The following is a 14,892-nucleotide window of genomic DNA, read 5'->3' on the forward strand; positions in this document are numbered from 1 at the left end:
GCTTGAAATATTATTATCTCATGATTTTGATCGAGTTAACAATTTAGATTTTAGATTAGATAACAATTAAAAGAAAATGCAAGATGTATTTTGTCACTAATTTAATTTAGAGTTAAATATATAAACCCCCTGCAATGTTAGTGAATTCAGGTTTTAGCCCCTCGTAAAGTTTTTTTTTTAAATTAACCCTTGTAATATTCAGATTCCGTCGTTATAGCCCCTGAATGCAATATTTCAGCCCATATTTTAATTTTCAATGACCTGGCAATCCAATTGAATATTAATTTTATTTTTGATTAATTTTTTTAAAACCACATGGAATTCTTTAATTTTTTAAATTTATTTTGTATTTTTTTTTTACGTTTTTGAAAATTATTTTTATTAATATTTTTTAGAAATTATTTTTTAAAATTATCAAAATATTAAATTTGGGCCTAAGCCCATTTAGGTTTCAATAATTACCCAACCGCCCACTTAGTCTCTCATTTAATTCAGAAGTTTAAATGTTTGATTGATATATAAACATTAATTCTGTGTTTATATCAAACGATGTGGGACTAAAACAACATCTCCATCCTCTCCAACAACCGTTGACCATCTTATTTACTACACAACAACAACACCTCTATCCTCTGCTACAACTACAACAACAACTACAAGTATATACTCTTGATTAACTCCAAAACAACAGCTATAAAATTTCAATTCATACTGGAGATAAATATATGAAAGCGGTGAAAACAAAACAAAATATCTACAACTTTCTAGCCAAGATTTCCTGCGATAAAAGATAACAAACATCCAAGTCATGGAAGCTCCAAAAAGCCGCTTAACCAACATAAAATACATAGAAATTCAAAGGATTCAAATACATAGCAAAGACTTCCACAAGGTAAAAACTTGAAGCAAATAAAATGTAAAAACTCCATTTTACAAACTGGAACCACTAGTAAAAGTAAAAAAGAAAATATCATAGACTCGTGCATGCATGCAAGGCTACCCTAATATCCATCCTTCTTGAGGAAACCTGGGATGCATGACAAAATAAATATCCATAGAAACCAAATTTGGGGGGCTGTCATATGCTAGTCATTTGGATCTCTCCTTTTTTGTGGGGCTGCCATATGCGATTCATTGAATGTATACATGAAACCAAATTGCTGTCATATTGCACAAATGATTGATTTATACATGAAACCAAATTGCTGCAATTTTCCATTGAAGACAGACAACGACATGAAAACTTAGAACAAACAAGAAAACATAATCATTATCCATATCCTACTTTTCCACTACCTTATTAATGGGCACACCAAAATGTTTGGTAGTTTTGCACTGCTTCTTGAAATTTAGACTCAATTATATAAAGATGATAAATAGCATAATCCCATTCAATCCAACATGGCTCGTTTGGAGAATTTGAAGACTGCTATTAAGAGTACTAAGAAGCTCTGTGTTGTGAGTTTGCTTTTGTTTATGTATTTTTACTTTTTTTTTTAGTTTCATATAGGTTTATATTGAGGACAAATGATGGTAAAGGTGCTGAAACTTTGTGACTCAGATTGCATTCGACATGTTATGCTGGATACGGTGGGTGCGGAGATGCAGGTTGTTAACAAAAGTGAGACAAATGTTCAAGGTTTTTTGAAATTTGTTGGTACTGAACTTTATGTTATTGATGTGATTTAAAGTTCTTTGGTGAATTTTCAGATAGAGACAGGAACACAGGAAACACAAGAAAAAATTGGAAGTGAAAGAATTGTAGTACATAAACACAAGTGAGACTTGAATGAGATACTACAAAGCTGAAAATGACAAGTCCCACATCGAAAACATTACTCCAACTAAAAGAGTTTATATAACTCTTTTATACTATACATTTCAAAATATGATCTAATGGACTAAAAAAAAAGACAGTGGACATTAAGCCCCAAGGTATTATTTTAATCATTAATTTATAAATATTAATAAAAACGTAAATAAAAACAACTAAATAAATAAATTAAAAATAATAATTAAAATTAGCGAAAAAAATAAAAACAATTTCACATGTATTTAAAAAATAAATTAAAAAAAAATAAATTACCACGTGGACTGCCACATATGCAACTAATTAGAATCTTTTCTGCAATGCGACAATCAGAGGGGTATTTGAAGGAATCTAAAAGTTGCGAGGTTGTTTTTTTAAAAAAAACTTTGTGAGGGGCTAAAATCTGAATTCGCTAACATTACAGGGGGCTTTATATATTTAACCATTTAATTTATTTCGTTTAAGATGGACACTAGAACCAGTAATGAAGATATGTGCCTAGCTGACAGTGCAATAACCCACACAATTCTCAAGAATAAAATATGTTTATCTAATTTAGTGAATCGAAATACCGATGTCAGTACTATACCTGGCACCTCGAAAATAATCTAAATCTCTAGAAGAGCCAATATATTGTTACGTGGAGGAACAATATTTCACATTGATAATGCATTATATTCCCCACGTCTCATAGAAATTTATTAAGTTTCAAAGATATCTGCCTAAATGGATACCATTTATACCATATTGAAACAAGAGATGATGGAAGAATTGAATATCTTTGTATTACAAAACACAATTCAGACATAAAATGTATAATGAAAAAAACTATCGGCTTTATCCTCTGACTTGTACTACACTTATATTAGTACAACTCAATATCCAAAATTGATTCCCATACTGAATTCTTTCTTGCAATATCCAGAAAATCGAAAGGTGGTCAAGCTCGAGCATCGTTCACCCTCACTTGACAGTGAAGAAAAAAAAAAAAGTTCACCCAGTTTGCACTGAAGACGACAATTTAAAAGTTATGTGGAGTACTTTTCACCAATACTCTACTAAGGGTACGATTTGAAGTCGATGTGAAACTTTAAAGATCAGGAGAAAATGTTATCAAAATGTTGCAACGTCCTCAACTACCCATTTATAACAATATATAATGTTGAATTTCTGTTGTACTATCTATGTCATTTCGACTATCTATGTTAAGTTGCTTTGGTTTTAAGATTTTTGTTCTGTTTAGTAGTCAATGATTATTTATAATATTTGTGTATCTAAAAACTATGATTTGGTGCCTTCGAATATGCATCTCAAAACCTATTCAATAAAAAAGTAAAATATGGTGAGTTTGAATATAAATATCCAAATTAAAGGGATATTACGGATTTGCCAAGAGCCCCTAAAAATCCATAAGGGTATAAGGGTGGTTTAAGAAACTCCTTGCCCTTTTAAGACGCTTATGGACTAAATGAGTTAGTAGTTGTACTCTTTCCTAGCCCATCAAATTATTGTCGTCCACAACTAAACTCAATTCAAAGTACAATTAGTGTATTTTTCTAAAAATTGAGGGCTTCATGCTCTTGAAGTAGGGGTGTTAAAAAAAATATTATCCTCTGATTTTTTTCCCACTATAAATACCTGGCAGTAGCGGTCAAGGTCTAGATTCAGCTAGCGCTCGAAGCCGAGTCGCAAATCGGATCTTGCGATCTCGTCACAGTTAGAATCAATCCAATTCCATTTTCCAGTGATTTCACCAAATCTTCACCATGGGAGACTTCAACAATGATCCTCTCATGCGCAACCAAAACGCCGCTGTTCAAGCTCGTACCAAAGCCCAGAATCGCGCCAACGTCCTTCAACTCAAGCTGGTACCTCTCTCTAATAACTCATAGATTCATCCCCTTTCTTACACTTTTCGTGATTTATTTGCCCTAATTTTATTCATATCAACTAAATTGTTGTTATTGCTGTTGTTGTTTAATCATAATAGCTAGGGTTTGTTGTTCGTAACCCTAGATAGTAGATTTCAAAGCTGTTTTTTTGTTGATGATTTAATTTGCCTGTGATTTGATGCAGATTGGACAGAGTCATCCAACTGGCCTCACTGCGAATTTGCTGAAGCTGTTTGAACCTAGGCCTCCATTGGAATACAAACCTCCTCCAGAGAAAAGAAAATGTCCCCCGTTAACAGGTATTTGATAATTGTTTTAATTAGGTTTTCAAATGATTTTGTTGTTGATGATTACTGAATTGGGTTCAATTTACATTGTTTCTTTTTGTCAAGGGATGGCGCAATTTGTCACCAAGTTTGCTGAGCCTGGTGAACCAGAATATTCTCCGCCTGTGCCAGTGGTTGAAACTCCTGTAATTTCCATTCTCTTAAGACCAATTTTGCGGTGTTATTAATTTCACAGTGTTATGCATAGCTTCATTATTTTGTTTTTTTTTTCTTTTTCCGTTTTGCATATGGGATTTCTGTGGATGTCTGATTTGATGCTATGCATATTTTTTCTATAGTTTTCTTTTTACTGATATGACCAAAGCAGCTTTTCCAGGTTTTTGTGATAGCCATAGTTTCATATAAATTGTCTATTTATTTTATCCATGTTGTGTCTGATAGCCTTTTCAAAAAGGTCTTTGAGGAAACAGTTACTTTAGTTAACAGTTTGTAAACAAATAGTTGTGCTCAGAAGTATATTTATGTTATGGCCAAATTTCTGATATTAGGGTTGACTTCATGTAGTTTTTTGCTAGCACAATGTTTAACTAGCCATCTTTGACTCCTTGCCTGCCTGCTCTCTCGTATGGGAGTATTAATTTGTTCTAAGACACTATCTGAATGAATATTCTGTAGTCACGAATAGGTAATAACTATTAGCTTAGTTTGGATGCTCAATATATTAGTTGAAGAATATAATTAATATTGCTTCTTCAGACATTACCAGGTTTCAGTTATTCTTGAATTTACTTAAATAAGTTGTTATTGTAATGTATAGTGGACTGACATAGCTGCTACATACTCTGTATCTACTTTGCATTGATTTAATGTGGCAATTGGCAAATAAAAGAAGGTAGTTTAAGTTGCTTCAATAGTGAATAGTATAATGTGCATACTTGCTTATCCATTTTGGTGATACTCAGGCAGAAAGAAGGGCCAGAGTGCACAAGTTAAGACTTGAGAAAGGAGCTGCGAAAGCTGCTGAGGAGCTTGAGAAATGTGATGACTCATTTATATTGTTCTAATTTTGTTGATTTTCGTGGATTTATGTTTTCTGAATGTTGTTTCTTTATCTGCTTCAATGTAGATGATCCACAAAGTGATCCAAATATATCAGGAGATCCATACAAGACTTTATTTGTGGCCAGACTTGTAAGTTATATTTTCCAATATAGTAACTCATGTGCTTTTTTATATTGCTTGTCATATCTTATTGATTCCATCTTCTAACAGAGTTATGAGACTACTGAGAGCAGAATCAAAAGGGAGTTTGAGTCATATGGTGCAATCAAACGGGTAGGTATTTTGAATATGCTCAAAATGGTTCGGTAAGCATATAATATATGTTTGGTTAATAATTTATTCTATTTCACTTTTATGTTGCACCTTCACAACTTTTGAGCCGTCAAAATGTATTTTCAAATTCAACAATTTCCATATGCAGTAATGAATCATAAAAAACAAAAGACAAGCATACTTTAAAATAAAAATAAAGATCTTTATACCTTTTCTTTTGCTGCTGAAGAAACTGTTTCTTGTGACTTAAGCGGTTTTCATGACTAACGAGCTTATCAAGAAATCAGTCCGCTATGCATAATATTTATCTCATCCTATCCAAAGTTTCAAGAGTATATAATATGAATGTTCTTGATTTAACTTGTCATTTTTAGTGGTTTTGAAATGGTAATTACTGCTTTTACTTGCGCCACCAATTTGTTGTTAGCTGCAAGTTTGCTACATTCCACTGTTAATATATATGTATGGATTTGAAATCTTGGGGCTTTGAGTCTCTAGGAGTTTTTAGCTGCAAGTTTAAAGTCTTGATTCACATCCCCAGTAATGGTTTATTATCTCACAATACATCCCTGGTAATGGTTTATCATCTCACTATATCCCTGGTAATGGTTAATCATCTCGATATATATCCCCCTGGTAATGGTTGATCATCTTCTTCTTCAACTGGTAAATGATTCTCATATCAATAAAACCCAAAATCCATACAAGTGTATTCTCCTGCATGACATTTTAGTTTGGCAGAGCAATGATGCAAAATTGTGCTTTTGGCCTTGTTTTCGAGCAAGTAAAGGAGACTGACAACTTCTGTTCTTTTCATGCACTGGGTAAAATATGTTGGGAGCATTTCAATCTCTTCCCTTTTTTGCTTAAATTCTTAGTTAGCCTACATTTGATGTTGCTAAAGGCTTAAATTCTTATTTTTGGCTTTAAAGGCTTTCATAACCAAATCAGCCGTTGAGAAGATGTTATGGTATTTTCTTTATTACCCATAGTCGTTTTCATTTTATCAATTTTAAAAAATAAATATCCCTGGTAAGGGGACGCTAGTCAACAACCGGTTATTTGGGCACAAATACATCAGTTTTTCTGCAACTATTGCTGGTGGTGATGCATCTCATGATGGGAGCTGTGTGATTTAAAGGTGAGCACGGCTAATTAGGCATAGAGCCTGTCTGCCGTGCCATTTAGGATTATCGTCTTAGTCTTTTATTTTGGTTGTATTTTATTGGTTCTGAAGTGAGACTGAGAGAGAGCATCTTGTATTATTTTCAGTTGAGCTGATTACCAGGTTCTGTTCTAACTATTCTTCCCTTTTCCAATTTCTTATGATTTAGGTTCGACTGGTTACTGATACTGAGTCAAATAAGCCCAGGGGTTATGCATTCATTGAATACCTGCACACAAGAGACATGAAAGGTTTGTAGTGGTTTTAGCAAGATTTATCTGGTTATTACTATATATACTATGTATTGTTTATTTATGTCAAATTTTCCGTTAATTATGCAGCTGCTTATAAACAAGCTGATGGTAGGAAAATTGAGGGTAGAAGGGTGCTTGTGGATGTTGAACGTGGTAGGACTGTTCCAAATTGGCGACCCCGTCGCCTAGGTGGTGGGCTAGGTACTACTAGAGTGGGGGGCGAAGAAGTTAATCAGCGACATTCAGGGAGGTAAATAATTTTTTATTTTATTTTATAGAATTTCATTCTTGTTAGCACCGACACTTCAAATTGAAGGTTTGTTTGGTGTCACCGACACGGCAGTGTTTACATTCAATTTATTCATTTCCTCAAATTGTCACTGGTTTATGACGCGTTGGTGTTGTGTTTGTGTTTCATAGATTTCATTCATTACTTATTTTAAACATGAAGTTGAATTACAATTAAATTTGAAAACTGAAAACATCAACTGTTATGACCTTATTCTGTGATGTGTATATTTAGTGTTGCAATTGCAATTGACTGATAATTTGTGAAATTTACAACAACTAAATCCTCTACATTTCTAAAGTTTGCTGACCCTTGGATAAATATTATGTTTTATCTGTTGGAAATTTCTGGCACTTAACTGGCATTAAAATTTCTCAAGCATTAAAATTGACACTGAAATTGAAATATTTTTGCATCAAGATTTAATTGCATTTAACTTTTTTGATTCATGATGGAATAGGTTTGCTCAACTTATGAGCTGAACCCTGGATTAAATTGTCATATACTTGATGTCTTGTTGAATGTTGTGTAATTAATTTGTTTAGCGATTCTTCTGTACCGTTGATGGGAGATTCTGATATGTCTTGATTATTCAGGGAGCAACAGCAGTCAGGACCTTCTCGTTCTGAAGAACCCAGAGTGCGAGAGGATCGACATGTTGATCGGTACTAATTTGTGTGCTTCATTTTCAACTTGTTTATTGGTCTTTGTACTCAACAGGATTGCTGACCATTCTATGGTTTCTAGACAATAGAGTGGGAAGGCTAATGGTTTCCCAGCATTATATTTATATATTAATAATGAATATTTTGAAACAAGTTTGACTTTTGGCCAAAATCATTTTAGGGACAGAGAAAAGTCACGTGAAAGAGGTAAGGACAGAGAACGTGAGCGGTCACGTGAACGATCTAGCGATAAGGCTAGGGATCGTGATCATAGAGAGGACAGGCACCACAGAGACAGGGACCGGGATAGGAATAGGGACAGAGACAGAGGTAAGGAGAGGGAAAGGGAAAGAGACCGTGGACGTGATCGAGAGAGAGGACGTGACCGTGATCGTGGCCGGGAACGTGATCGTGATAGAGACGTAGAACATGATCGTTATCGCGAAAAAGATAAGGATTATGAAGTTGGGGAAACTGGCCGGGGACGGTCCCATGATAGGGGAACTGATTATGATCATGTTGATTCTAAACATGAGAAGGAACCTCATGGTGAAAGAGAGCGAGACTATGATGATCATCGTGGGCGGTACAGTCAACCTGGGCATGGACACAGGCATGCAGATCCTGAACATGATCCTGATCAGTATGAGCATTATGAGCATCATAGAGGACGGGGGCAGTACGATGAAGGAGATGACCATGGTGATTACAATCAACATCCTGATCCTGCTAAGATTGAAGATGACCTTCCTACTGAACGAGCAAAATCTAAATCACGTGACAGGGACAGAAACCGTGATACGGACCGTGATTATCATCGCTCAGAGAGGTCCCATTCTCGAGAATATGATTACTAGAAACTTGAGCACAATACTTCTCAATTTCACTGGTAAGGTTCATGGTGTCCATTTTGGTATTCTGATTGGTTATTGTTAATTCTTAATTTCATTCTGTCTTATATATTCTAAATTGGTTCTTAGTTGCTTTTAATAGGTTCAGGCATGGAGTGATCAAAGCACAACAAAGGAACTTATTGCCCCGCCATCCTTGTTTACTTGTTTTTAATGTTTGATGTTGAAAGCTACTGCTACAGCTTTGGTGATCTCAGATTCTCAGTATGGCCATGGGCTGCTAATGTTGTTGGTTTTGTTTTTCATAAAAACATTGTCAGAAACAAATTTTTTCTTCATATTTTGTGGGATAATGTCTGGATTTTACTTCATCTTTTGGTCTATTGGTGTTGCTTGGAACTACATGAGTTTGACAAGTGTTGCTTATGTATTATTACATTAGGTTACAAGACCCTTTATTAGATGTTGAGAAATGAAGGTCTATCTTCAATAAGTAATTGTTTTCTTATACTGGAAAGTGATGTTGCAAAATATTTGACAGTTGCAAACTTGAGTTTTAAAATTTTCTCCCCTCTTCAATATGTTGGTGCCAATTTTTACCTTTGCATTTCTACTTTAATTTGTTATGAGATGGATTATAGTGATATTCTTGCCTAAAAGCAAGCACAAAATGTTCTTTCAATCTATAACATGTGCGTGCCCTGAGTGCTGCTGCAATGGAACATGAAGCTTTGGTTTCATATATTTTTTAACGTTTCTAAAAAACCAACCAATCCCGTTTAGATGTACCATTCCAGACAGAATCAAACACCAAAATTTCCATCTCTGATACCTTATGTTCAAAGAAAACCATGATTTTTTGCCTGTCTAGAGTGGTGCTTATAGTTGATTTTTACATACCTATTTTAACAAAGTAGGCCTTAAATTGTGTATCATATTTCTTTGTCTAATATCAAATCCAGTTGCATTATTAAGGAAGCATCATACCCAGATTGCATGCTTTAAAACATGATTTTTATATAAATTGAATACCGGACGGTTCAAAATATGCAATAATAAAATCAAAATCAACTGTAAATAAAGGCCAAGGCGAGTTTGTGTGGTAATCCAAATCTAGAATCAACTGTTACATTGTTAAGACCATAGATCTTTTAATTGCAGCCTGATTGATTTTAACATAATGAAAATCTGAATATAAAAAGTGGTTATGACACTCCTTGCATCGAGCATAGCAAACTCATATTTGTTTTGTTAGCTTTGAGCAATACGAGTGACTAGATGGAAAAAGAAAACAAATGAAATTACCGTGAAGTTTCGATGTGGTATTGGATTAGCAAGGACGTACGGTTATCTCTTAGAATGTACGCTAGAACTTTGGTGTTTTAGTGCTTCCCTATGTTACTTCCATGAAGCTTCCTACAACCTTTATGCTTGTTAGTCGCGCTAAAAGATATTAGCTTTGTCTTTTTTTCCTAAAATGGTCTCTTTCTAATAAATCATTATCGAGTCACAGTGTTGTATCTATTTGCCATTTTCACATTCTATAGGAAAAAAGTTAGTAGTATTGCTAATGTGTAGGTTTTGTATACAACTCTTATTAAATTAGTTTTATTTTAAAAAATCTTATAAATAAAGTGAGAATGGTGAAATAAACTGTGATTTAAGAATTATGGAAGACATCAAAAGTGGTCATAACTTACAATAAAAATCTTCTAATTATCTAGCCCTTATACCAACAGTTTAATGAATTAAATCTATAGTTTAATGTATATTAAAAAAAAGTTGAATATATAATTTATCAATTGAATCTAATAATAAACTTTGGTAAATATATATTTTTCACTGTTATTTACCTTTAAGCAATGTGACACTCTAGGGTCAAAGGCCTAGAGCCTTAAATTTCAAAATGTCAAACAAAGTGCCAATAGTTTACGCTTCCATAATAATATATATTATAATGTTAGTACAAACTACCTCGAAGAGAAATAGAGAAAAACGTGACTTTGCTATATAAAGAGAGGATAGTAGTAGTACTGAGAAAAAAATATAACTACCATTTAAAATAGTAGAGTTAGAAAAAAATACGAAAACATTTATTTATACAAGTTTCTTAGTTACATTTTGCTTCAAACCGTTCTTCATACATGGCTTTACAAGTTAAAATGAAGACAACATCAAGAACAGCATCAACACTTATATGGCTAATCTCATGGAGCCTGATCATGATCTATCATGTCAGTTTAGCTGAAGGAATATTGGAAGATAAAAAACCAGAAAATTTTGTTATGCAAAAGAGAGATTTCTCTTGGTATAGTGGAAAGTCTGCCTATGAACGTGTTTGGCCTGTGAGTTTACTATTATGAAACAATGTTTTGTCATGTTTTTTTTGTTGTTGTTGTTGTTGTTGTTGTTGTTGTTGTTGTTGTTGTTGTTATTGTTATGTTATGTTATGATATTGATGTATTGTAATGGTTTTGTTGAGCAGGAAATGAAATTTGGTTGGAGAATTGTTGTAGGGTCTATTGTTGGATTTTTTGGAGCAGCATTGGGTAGTGTTGGAGGGGTAGGAGGTGGAGGGATTTTTGTACCTATGCTTACTTTGATCATTGGTTTTGATCCAAAGTCTTCCACAGCTATCTCTAAGTGTTAGTATATTTCTATATTCTCTTAATTCTTTCATGCTAGATAAAGTTGATGGTTGAAATCTATGAAGCACGGACACCAGAACACGACACTGTCACAGACACACTTTTTTATAGAGGTGTTGGTGCTACGGAGTTTGAAGTTGTCTTTGTTGCAGGTATGATTACAGGAGCAGCAGGATCAACTGTGTATTACAATCTGAGACTCAGACACCCAACACTAGACATGCCACTTATAGATTATGATCTGGCTTTGCTTTTCCAACCTATGTTAATGCTAGGAATTAGCATTGGTGTTGCATTTAATGTCATGTTTGCTGATTGGATGGTTACTGTTTTGCTGATCGTTCTATTCATTGGTAATCATTATATTTGCTTAGCATAAACATAATCTTCTCAATTAATTTGAAATATCGATCTCTAAATCCAGGGCCGTTAAGTTTTTTGAGGCGCTATGAAGATTAATCATGGTTCCACCGTGCCAAAATAAACATTCTATTTTACGACAGTTTAACTGTGACATATTTTACGAGATCCTATTTAACTATAGAAAGTTGTAGGCCCTGATCGGTAGCCTACAAACATGTCTTAATCTATTTCATGATCTAATATTCAAGTTGATGCAATACATGGTGCTAGGTACATCCACAAAAGCTTTAATCAAAGGCATCAATACATGGAAACAGGAAACAATCATGAAGAAGGTAAAATTTGTTTAGTTACAATTCTTCTGATTTGAGTCTCAATCACCTTCTACTTCATAGTAAGAGTATACTATGCTACTGAAATTTCAGGAAGCAGCCAAGATGTTGGAATCAGGTTCTACTCTTGAATGTAAGTTCCTACAAACTTTTCTTATATGTAGATGACTATTTCATATTGCATGTTTAAGAAAATTTGATATTAATTAACCATAGTTTAAGCGTGACAAATATTTTATAATGTTCTATTTAGTCAAGGTTTTATCTTGACAAATTGTTAGCTCTCGTCTTGCACGTCCTCAAAGATGGCCCTCGTTAAAACACTAATTTACTATTTACGTCTTCTTTCAGATGCTTCTGAAGAAGACTACACGTCACTACCAGCTGATCTACAAGATGAAGAGGTAATTCCAATGGTTTTTCAAATCATTCTTTATCGAAATTTCATCGAAGTTTTATCTAATATGTCAAATTTTTTGGGCAGGTTCCTTTATTAGACAACATTTACTGGAAAGAATTATCAGTCCTTGTCTATGTTTGGGTGGCTTTTCTCATTGTTCAGATTTTTAAGGTAGAATCAAACTATTATACTTGTTTTTTTTTGTCTTTGATTAAATAGTTATAACTCAATATGCACCTTTTATGTATTTCATTGCAGACATATAGCAAAACCTGTTCCATAGAGTACTGGATTCTTAATTCTTTGCAGGTAAACGTTTTAATGTTCAGATGATTATGATTGATTGACAGTGTAAATTTTTTTATACATATTGTTATATGGATTATATCGTAAGAAATATATTAGTTTCGAATTCGAAATGCGTATTTTGATTGGAGCTGACATAGAACCATTTCCTTGCAAGGTCTAACTGAAATTTGGTGTGCTATTTATTATAACTTTAAGGTGCCTATTGCAATTTCTGTTACACTTTATGAAGCCATATGCTTAAGCAAAGGAACAAGAGTGATTGCATCAAAGGGAAAGGAAGTCATACAATGGAAGTTTCATAAGATTTGTCTTTATTGTTTCTGCGGAATCGTTGCGGGTATGGTTAGTGGATTGCTTGGTCTCGGAGGCGGCTTCATTTTGGGACCATTGTTTTTGGAACTGGGAATTCCTCCTCAGGTACAAAAAACCGAACTGAACAAAACCGAAGTAGCGCTACTTGTTTATATATTAATCTTTAGTCTTGATGAATATTTTCATGTGGCAGGTAGCTAGTGCTACATCAACATTTGCTATGGTTTTCTCTTCTTCCATGTCAGTGGTACAATATTATCTTCTAGATAGCTTTCCGGTACCCTATGGTAAGACACTAATCAATTGTAAATATAATGTTGGAAAAACATGATTGTATAACATTGATTTGGTTGAAATTGTGTTTGATGTGAACTGATTTATGTTTTTATGCAGCTTCATACTTAGTTTTGGTTGCGACCATAGCTGCATTAACGGGCCAATATGTGGTGAGAAAGATAATTGCTATCTTTGGTAGAGCATCTATCATTGTCTTCATATTAGCTTTCACAATTTTTCTGAGCGCAATCGGTTTAGGTAATTTCGATTATTTTGATAGAACTTATTTTTTAACATTTATCTTTATATCCATGATCTATCAATTCAACCATAAAATAAGGTGAAAAAAGTGTGTGAATATTATTCTTATTTTTACTAATTTTTTCTGGTGATTAGTGCTAACAATATCTCCTTTTAACAGGTGGGGTGGGAATAGGAAACATGGTTGAGAAGATGGAAAATGAAGATTATATGGGATTTTACAATATCTGCCACCACAAATCTTAGGATGGAAAAGTATATAGGGTTTGATAAAATAGTCACCAATTTGTCATTTTTATTTAAGTAAAGAAAATATCTTTGTTTTTTCTTTTCTTTCTAAATGTTGTTGTATTTGTTGCAGAAGTCTGTATTTTTCGACAAAAATGACTTGATATATTCTTTGCCATCTAAATATTGTTCTAGTGTGTTTTAATAATTGGTTTGTAAAGAATTGTCATTTTATCAAAAGCCAACAAATATTTATGAAGTATACTAGGAAATGTCAAGCAACATGTATGCCAATTGCGTAACAATGTATACAACATTGATGATTTTCAAGTACAATATATAACATCCCTAATCTTGTTAGTACATATTTAATTCAATTTTAAAAGTTACAAGCTAAGATATACATGTGGTTATTGTTAACTAGGTCCTAGTATGGGTAAATAGTAAATTCCATTCTAATAATACCTCTCTCTCACTCAAGAACACTTAGATGAGATGGCGGAGGTCTCTTTCAGCTTAACCAGAAGTCTTGGGTTGGAATCTAGATCTGGGCACACAACAGTGTTAAATCTCTTAGAGAGAGTTTGTCGTCTATTATGGTCCTACAAGACTCGAGAGATTAGTCTCTGCGGCTGCGCGCAGAGGATACCCGGTTTATACCTAAAAAAATACCCCCTATCTCTCTCAATTATTCTTTTATATTTCCTTCAATTTGTAAATAACTTGTAATTCAAGTTATCTAACAAATTAGTATCTAGAGCATCGTTTCGATTCAATTTCCATCAATCAATGGGAAATGAGACTACACCCTACAATCGAAGATCATTGAGCAAGAAACAATCAAAGATGCGTGAGATGTTCTCAAGAAGTTATATGGCGGGGATAAGAAATAAAAGAAAGGAAAAATACAATCTTTGAGGAAACAATATGAGAATGTGCAGATGAATGATGGTGAAGCCAATGTTAGTGGTTTTGAAAAACCAAATAAAATAATGTGGAGAAAAGATCTCTAAACTGCAGAAAGCGGAGAAAGTTCTAAGAAATCTTCATATCAAGTTTGATCATATTGTTGCAGGTATCGAGGAATTCAAAACTTTGTTAAGATGAAGTTTAAAGAATTGCAAGCATTTCTTGAAACTCATGAGTTGAGGCTGAAATAGAGAAATTCAGAGGTGTATGAACAAGCTTTGTAGGCCAAATTCTAAAAAAAATGAA

The 14,892-nt window shown here is 33.6% G+C and overlaps 2 protein-coding genes across 3 annotated transcripts; both read left to right on the top strand.

Moving 5' to 3' along the window:
- The first annotated feature begins 3,379 nt into the window (after positions 1-3,379).
- LOC131640008 (U1 small nuclear ribonucleoprotein 70 kDa-like) lies at positions 3,380-9,127 on the top strand. Of its 2 annotated transcripts, none has more exons than XM_058910433.1 (11): positions 3,380-3,678; positions 3,887-4,001; positions 4,095-4,174; positions 4,952-5,027; positions 5,116-5,180; positions 5,262-5,324; positions 6,659-6,740; positions 6,831-6,993; positions 7,629-7,697; positions 7,879-8,586; positions 8,678-9,127. In XM_058910433.1, the coding sequence occupies exons 1-10, from the start codon at positions 3,577-3,579 to the stop codon at positions 8,552-8,554; spliced, it is 1,491 nt and encodes a 496-aa protein (XP_058766416.1). In that variant the 5' UTR covers positions 3,380-3,576; the 3' UTR covers positions 8,555-8,586; positions 8,678-9,127. The 2 variants fall into 2 exon arrangements, with proteins under 2 accessions (XP_058766416.1, XP_058766410.1); XM_058910427.1 differs by having other exon boundaries at positions 3,384-3,678; positions 8,691-9,127.
- A 1,368-nt stretch (positions 9,128-10,495) lies between these two features.
- LOC131640021 (sulfite exporter TauE/SafE family protein 3-like) lies at positions 10,496-13,918 on the top strand. Its single transcript, XM_058910442.1, has 12 exons — positions 10,496-10,893; positions 11,034-11,193; positions 11,349-11,549; positions 11,830-11,894; positions 11,985-12,024; positions 12,243-12,295; positions 12,376-12,462; positions 12,550-12,600; positions 12,796-13,017; positions 13,106-13,199; positions 13,306-13,446; positions 13,610-13,918. The coding sequence occupies exons 1-12, from the start codon at positions 10,693-10,695 to the stop codon at positions 13,693-13,695; spliced, it is 1,401 nt and encodes a 466-aa protein (XP_058766425.1). The 5' UTR covers positions 10,496-10,692; the 3' UTR covers positions 13,696-13,918.
- Positions 13,919-14,892: the final 974 nt, after the last annotated feature.

The sequence above is a fragment of the Vicia villosa genome, linkage group LG1 (genome assembly GCF_029867415.1).
Source record: "Vicia villosa cultivar HV-30 ecotype Madison, WI linkage group LG1, Vvil1.0, whole genome shotgun sequence".
Classification (NCBI taxonomy): Eukaryota; Viridiplantae; Streptophyta; class Magnoliopsida; order Fabales; family Fabaceae; genus Vicia; species Vicia villosa.

Bases quoted from the DNA above. Each gene is read 5' to 3' on its own strand.
- LOC131640021 (XM_058910442.1), top strand. From the start codon at position 10,693: ATGGCTTTACAAGTTAAAATGAAGACAACATCAAGAACAGCATCAACA. The intron at 12,296-12,375 runs GTAATTCCAATG...TTTTTTGGGCAG, and splicing joins CTGATCTACAAGATGAAGAG to GTTCCTTTATTAGACAACAT. The intron at 13,018-13,105 runs GTACAAAAAACC...TTCATGTGGCAG, and splicing joins AACTGGGAATTCCTCCTCAG to GTAGCTAGTGCTACATCAAC.
- LOC131640008 (XM_058910433.1), top strand. From the start codon at position 3,577: ATGGGAGACTTCAACAATGATCCTCTCATGCGCAACCAAAACGCCGCT. The intron at 4,175-4,951 runs GTAATTTCCATT...GGTGATACTCAG, and splicing joins TGCCAGTGGTTGAAACTCCT to GCAGAAAGAAGGGCCAGAGT. The intron at 5,181-5,261 runs GTAAGTTATATT...ATCTTCTAACAG, and splicing joins CTTTATTTGTGGCCAGACTT to AGTTATGAGACTACTGAGAG.